At 43.8% G+C, this 6,965-nt stretch overlaps 1 protein-coding gene across 1 annotated transcript; it reads right to left on the bottom strand.

Moving 5' to 3' along the window:
* Positions 1–3,512: 3,512 nt before the first annotated feature.
* LOC125544607 lies at positions 3,513–6,677 on the bottom strand. The gene is made up of 3 exons (XM_048708352.1): positions 6,233–6,677; positions 5,050–5,257; positions 3,513–4,431 (listed from the first exon to the last, which is right to left on the bottom strand). The coding sequence occupies exons 1-2, from the start codon at positions 6,579–6,581 to the stop codon at positions 5,079–5,081; spliced, it is 528 nt and encodes a 175-aa protein (XP_048564309.1). The 5' UTR covers positions 6,582–6,677; the 3' UTR covers positions 3,513–4,431; positions 5,050–5,078.
* Positions 6,678–6,965: the final 288 nt, after the last annotated feature.

The raw sequence follows: 6,965 nt of genomic DNA, 5'->3' as shown, positions 1-6,965 counted from the left end.
TTGTTAAGGTCTTTAGCTAATTGCTCTGCTATCTGCAATCTTCAAAAGCAAAAAAAATGAAGCCTGGAGCATAACAGAGTAAACTAGATAAAAAAAACAGTACCGCAGGAGCAAAACGGTGCAGCGGATGATGCCAACATGAATGACGATTAACTTCTCCGACCTTGTGGTAGTCTGAATCTGAATCACATGAATGGGTGACCTTTCTCATAATCCTTTTTCTGAAACCGTTGGCTTAGACTGACATTTTGGTAGTTGTGTAAGCTGAAGCATGATACTAAGCTGAACAATTTACTGTTCTTTTTTCGCATGAGATCACATTTTGGTAGTCTAAGGAAGTTGTAAGATGATGTACTTAAGCTAAGTTTCTTCTGTTTCAATAAAACACAGGTTGGTAGTTGCATAACTTGAACCATGATGCTTTCTTGCTGCTGCTGTAGTAGTCTCTAATGGAATTGCGAGATAATTTAGTTAAGCTAATCTCATTGGTCTGCACTCTCAAAAAATCACAAGAGCCATTTAGAAGAAGGTAGGGTACTATTATACATTGGTCATGTAATGTACAGATTAAGACAACAGACTAAAAATTTAATTGTGATACTTCAGATTTGCAGAGTTTTACTATTTCTCTGTTTCTTTCCTAATAGTGGAACAAAATTACCGTTTCTTGCGCGTCATCTCACAAGGAGGATGTCGGGCTGCCCATTTTAGTGCACCATGCCACAAGTTCCAGAAAATTATTTTGTCTCCTGATTAATGATTTTGCGACTACTTTCATTTAACAAGGCTTATGTGTGCATAAGTTTGTTACTGAATCTGGGAGATGTAGCTAAGTATATAAAAAAGTGTGCTTCTTTGCATTAGGCAGATGGAACTATTCAGTTTATACTTGTTGTTAATCTTCTGTGTATTGTGTATGGTGCATTCCTTATTTGGTTTACACACCACAGTGGTAACTTGCATTTTGTCAAGGAGGTTTGGTTCTATTTTTTCTGTGAAAAAATTAGTTCTCGACTTCAATGCCATCTTTCGTTGTTACAGGTATAAAGCCTTGTTTTACTATCCTCAGGATAAACATGTTTCAGATACTCAACAATGGAACATCCATGCCCTTTTGTGATGTTAACCATGTTAACCATCTTACGCCAGGGCTGACGAGGAAGAGGACCGGCGGAGTGGGGTTCGACAAGGTGGCGGTGGTTACTTTGTATCTCCCGTTGGTTTGTGGTTACGTAATTCCTATAGCTGTAACTTTTGCACAATCATAAGGCCTTTATAGAATGCTAAAAGCTTCAGACCTTTGCATCGGTTCTGTAGAATACATCAACCAAAGCTTACTCTTAGATATTTAGTTTAAGTTAAATTTACTCCGAGTAATTAAGGATATTGGGCCTCTACAAGAAAAGTAAGAATCTGAATCCGTAAGTAATTATAACCACTCAAGTGTGATCTTCTTGTGTTGCTTAAATTTCTAGCTAAGATATCTTTTTGATACAGATTGTCAGGTTCTGTTCTAACATAAAATGCCCAGTTTTGCTAGAAGCTCTGCTTACTTTGATGTACATCTCTTTGTCTGAAAAATTCACTAATAGTTTGTTTTGCTGAACATCTTAGGTCAACTGGATTCCATCTCAATTTATGTAAATCTCTTTCCTAAAAAGGTCGATGACAAGGTGGTGTGAAGTGAGGAGACGTAGAGATGGATGAGGACGATGGCAGGAAGTAGTAGCAGCTCGCCCTCTCCTAGGTCTTCACCTCTACCCTTAGGCCTTGTACAATGGGAGGTGCTTAGGGGAGATGCTTAGAGAAATAAACCAGGCTTTTCTTAAGCACCAGTGCTTATTTGTATAGGATAGACGCTTAGGCCTTGTACAATGGGAAGTGCTTAAAGGGGTGCTTAGAAAAATAAACCGAGATTTTCTGAAGCACCGGTGCCTATTTCTACAGGAGAGACACTTAGTTAAGCGTCTACCCTGTATAAATAAGTATCAGTGTTTAAGGAAAGCCTAATTTATTTCTCTAAGCACCTCCCCTAAACACCTCCCATTGTATAAGGCCTTAGTCTACCTATACTTAGCTTCTTTGCTCCCACTCCTGTTCCTCCCTCTTTCTTATATAGGTTTCCATCTGATGGCAGCTCTCTCTCCCTTTTCCATCTCTGTTTTGTAGATAGCAGAGCAACCTATCATATGTACACTGAAATTGATTTTGTTGTAAGCTTATTCAGATTTTATTTATTTCTTATTGATTCATCAAGGAATGGTTGTAAATATTTCATATGACTACATCAAAGAGAGCAAGAAATCCTGATGTTATAGCATACGCTCATATTGATGTATATGAGTGGGACTGAGGACCAAACATGATAATTGAATGTGTCGATATAAGGTAATTGCACATAGTCCCGTCTCAAGAGGCGCCACCAGGTGGCGCCCCAGCCTCTAGTCATTCAAGAAGAAGAACGAGCATACAAGGAATCTGCTGCTGCCGCACAAAATCTCAAGATCAAATTTGTAAGAGACCGCCATCGGCGAGGAGGACGTGAGAGGAGTGCCCGTTCGGGAGGACCAGTGGTCGACTGTGATGGCAAGTTGGCGACGGCCGCCGACGACGCGGGATGAGGGCTCGCCGGGAAAGGACCGATGGTTCGTCGATGGCGACTGCCGCGAGATGAGTTGTCGTTGGGGTAGGACCAGTGGTCGACGGTGACCGCGGCCGGTGCGGGATGCGTTGCTGAGAAAGGACTTGTATTGTGGTAGACGGCGACGGCAACATGCAGGCCAGCTGCGCTGTATGCCGGTCGTGGGCGGCGGATGATGAACTGGTTTATAGAAAAACGTCTAATTATTGTTTTTCCATAAACTCGGTTTTTCAGTTTTAGTAAAGCCAAGATTTACTTATCCATGGATTTGTTATGTTAACCAAACATAGTTTTAGTTTGTTGTAATCGAAAACATGTGTAGGCCAAACTGGTTTGGTAAAATCCCACGGAGGGAGTACTTCACAGCAGCGGGCATATACCGATGCTTAATGAAATAGTCATGCTGCAAGGAGAGCTACAGTTCCCCTCAACTTTTTTGGGTTCCATGAAGCCCCACCAAAACTGATCACAAGTAATCAACTACTCCCTCCGTCCCAAAATATAAGAACGTTTTTAACACTAGCATAGTGTCAAAAACGTTCTTATATTCTGGGACAGAGGGAGTACATTCCTGGGAACTTTGGTGCAGAAAGAAAGGACAGCCCTGGGCTTGTAACAAGAAGCTGGAAAACAATATTATGTACCGAACTTGATACAAACTGCTGCAACTTCAGCGTTTCAGTCTGCTTCACAGGACAGCTCCAGATTCAGCTTCAGCTCCAGCGTTTCCGTTCATCTTGTCTCCTGCATTTTACCCACTTCCTACCCTTTTCTTTTTCTTCCCAGGTGACTGCCAAACAATGGCACACAATGACATATTAGAATACAACATGATACCTACAGTACAACAGAAGCAAGTTCACATCTGATATGAGCAAAAATCATAACAAGTTTGAGTACCATAATTAACATCAGCTCGCTCAACGAGTATCATGACACGATAATACAGGAACAGTTCAACAGCTTTAGGGACACTACCACTGAAAACGGCTAAACAGACAGAGCTGGACAGCTTCGAAACACTTCGACAGTGGTCGAGCAACCACCAAACACTACCCACACAATCTAGTGTTTCAACAACGGTCGAGCAACCACCAAACACTACCCACGCAATCTAGTGTTTCAACAGCGGTTGAGCAACCACCAAACACTACACAACACGATCTATGTTTCAAAAGCGGTCGAGCAACCACCAAGCACCACCCAACAGAGTCTGTTCACAAAACAATAACAAAAAGGGACCAAGCAACGGTGACTTGAATCTTGCAGGAACCGAGGTCGCAAATGCGGCCGCTCATGCCAGAGTTCTCCGGCATGAATTCGGCGGTGGCTTGCGCGGGAAAACCGGACAGGGAAGCATCCACAGCAACTATCAGTTTCTCTCTTAAATCCACAGAAACAACCCGCCTTGAGAGCTCGATCGCGCCGTCCGGACCGACGGGCAGTTCTCCGTCTAGCAGGATGACCTTCCCATCCACACCGGAGGTGAGGGCAACGACTTGTCCATGGTGGTTCTCTGGCCATGACCCATCAATGACCTTGATACTGATGGTGGCCTCGACCGAGCGTGGCCGAAGCGCCACTTCATACTCGAGTGTGCACCGCTTGTAGGGGACAGACATAGAGAGCTTGCGTGCACAAGCATTCCCATCACCATAGTAGAAGACACCAAAAGCCAGCATCTCATCTTCGGACTCTCCTTCGCCCTTTACTTTTAGCTGGACTTCAAATGTGATCGGACCAAGGTACACTACCGCACGGGATGGGCCCGTTAGCAGCAAGAATGGATCCTGCAACACAAGCATTATCATTGATTAATCAATCAGTGACAGACTTGTAGATTTAGGTCTTGTTATTATTTCAGAACAAGGACAGATGCAACCAACCAAAACAATATTAATCTAAGGTTGATTCAAAGCAATGCTTATGTGTTTGATTGTTTAGAAGTGGTTCAAGGTTGAAATTAGATAAACCATAGATGTTGGTCAGCTTAACATGCACCTAATCCATAAACACACGGTGCTTCTAGTACACGAAAGCAACATGCTGAAATTACTACCCGATCGAAACATAGTCAGATCACCACTTATAAAAAGAGTGTGCCAAGAGGTCCTGGGTTCGAACCAGCCTCTCTGCATTGCACTTTGCAGGGGTAAGACTAGGTTCCTATAATCCCTCCCCAGACCCCACCTTGTGTGGGAGCTTCTATGCACTGGGTCTGTCCTCCTTTTTTTTTTTTACAGAGAAGATACTAGGATTTTAACTTAATGGGTTACCTAGAACTCTGAATGAAACATGGGGAAAAAAGAATGAGAAACGTCTACAAGAGTGTAGCAGATTAGGAGACCAAAAATACAAGATTAACGAAGACAGTAAAACAAACAGACACACTGGTAGATGGCACTTACCTTCTGGGTGAGGGTTTGGCAGTTATCCCTTAGTTGCGATTATGATCCATTGAGTCTCTGGTGGCGACATAGCCATGGACATGCAGCGGCCACTTGAGACCATCTGTTGGGGTCCTGACCCTGATGGAGAAGATCTGCACAGTCTGTTCTCTGAAAAGGTATTCCGGGGTGGGTGGTTCAGATGTGTAGCACATGGGACCGATACTCGCTGCAAGAAGCCAAATTAAGTTATTGGTACATACTTGCAGTACAAAGAAAGACAGATAAATACTGAAATACCAGTACTAGCTTGTTGTTATCGGAAAGCAGTATACACGGCTAATGGCTAAGTAGCAAGCTACACCAGAAAGTAGACATTAATGGTTAATTCATGAACTTTGCTGTGGTTGGATTGGGTTGGTATTGTATACAGAAGTACAAAAACCAGACCATATGAGCAGTTGAACGGGAAAAGACTGTAACCAGGATCTTTACCGGCCTTGTTCCATGTAAAAAAAAAAACAGACAGTTTCTTCTTCTTAGCTAAACAGGTAAAACCATGACATTTTTTTTAAGCAAACGGCCAGTTTTCTGTTGTCAATGAACCAGGGTTCAATTGAACCCACGTTTGGAGCAGTGAACCAGCTTAGGATGACCAATCAGCAGTCCAGTTTCAATAGCTATAACCCTAGCATTAGAAGATGCAATGCAAAGGGTCTCGGGTAAATGGGTTGTATTTGTGGCTGGGCGGCCACCCAATCAGCCACAAGAGCAGCAACAGAAACTGCTTTAATTTCCTGCGTGGATAGACTAGATGCGTGGTGTGGCCCCTAGAAAAATCACACGGCACAGGGGAATCCAGATTTTCTTTATTCTTTTCATTAGGAAAGGAATTCAGATTTGATTAGAATATACTAGCTCCGGAATTACTTGTGGGGATGTATCTAGCACTATATAAAGAGAATCGATGAGCGACAAATAATTCCGTCCGGATATTATTATGCAGTACTCCCTCCGTTCCTAAATATTTGTCTTTCTAGATATTTCAACAAATAACTACACACGGAGCAAAATGAATGAATCTATACTCTAAAATATGTCTATATACATCCGTATGTGATAGTTTATTTGAAATCCCTAAAAAGACAAAGTATTTAGGAACAGAGGGAGTATATAGAAAGAGAATCGATGAGATGTTTCTTACTTTGGTCGTCGAAGGAGCCGAAACGGTCGGCCCACCTTCTCTCCCAGGTTCGACGGTACATGGTGATGGAGTCCTCCTCCTTGAAGTCCCCCTTTGGCCAGTCTCGGGTCGGAGGCGGCCGCAGATTTTCTTGGTCCTGCGCCACTGCCTCGTCCCGTGTTGGGGTCGGCGGTTGATTCTCATCGCGACGGATTCGGTTCTTCTTCACCAGGGCCTTGTTCTTGACCAGTTTGAGGCTGAGCGGCCTCGTCGCCTTGGCGTTCTCCCTCCCACGAATCCGACGGCCCTCGCCGTCACTGGTGTGGATCTGGATCCCCGCGAGCGCACTGCTCATCGCCTCGACCTCCATCGCCGTGGCCGCTCAATCAATCGATGGCGGCTAGGGTTTCCCTCGGTGCGGCCTTTACCTTTGGTGCTAGTACTACTAGTACTAGAGGACGGGTGCGCGATTGCGATGGGCACGCGCTGTCCTTTTCAGTATCTTTTATATTTATTTATAAACGACGAGGCCCGACTCTAGGGTTGTATTGTAGGAGTATTCACAACAAAGAAAAATAAATAAATTAAGTTGTGCCGTTGTCGAGTCGGGCACGGTCGGCTGCCACGCGCTCCACCGTTTCTTCTCCCACAGATATTTTCCGAGTCGGAGCAAGTATTAAAATGCAACAAACACAAAGATATTGCGCGCACCGGTGGCTGGGGGTTCATCTACAGAAATAAATGAAGATAGAGA

Source organism: Triticum urartu, chromosome 1, assembly GCF_003073215.2.
Source record: "Triticum urartu cultivar G1812 chromosome 1, Tu2.1, whole genome shotgun sequence".
Taxonomy (NCBI): Eukaryota; Viridiplantae; Streptophyta; class Magnoliopsida; order Poales; family Poaceae; genus Triticum; species Triticum urartu.
Note: the sequence above shows the minus strand (reverse complement) of the source record. Positions and strands in the feature narration are given on the sequence as shown.

Coding starts and splice junctions, on each gene's coding strand:
- LOC125544607 (XM_048708352.1), bottom strand. CDS start 6,581: ATGGAGGTCGAGGCGATGAGCAGTGCGCTCGCGGGGATCCAGATCCAC. Junction 5,258..6,232: donor CGGCTCCTTCGACGACCAAA/GTAAGAAACATC, acceptor GGCTTCTTGCAG/CGAGTATCGGTCCCATGTGC.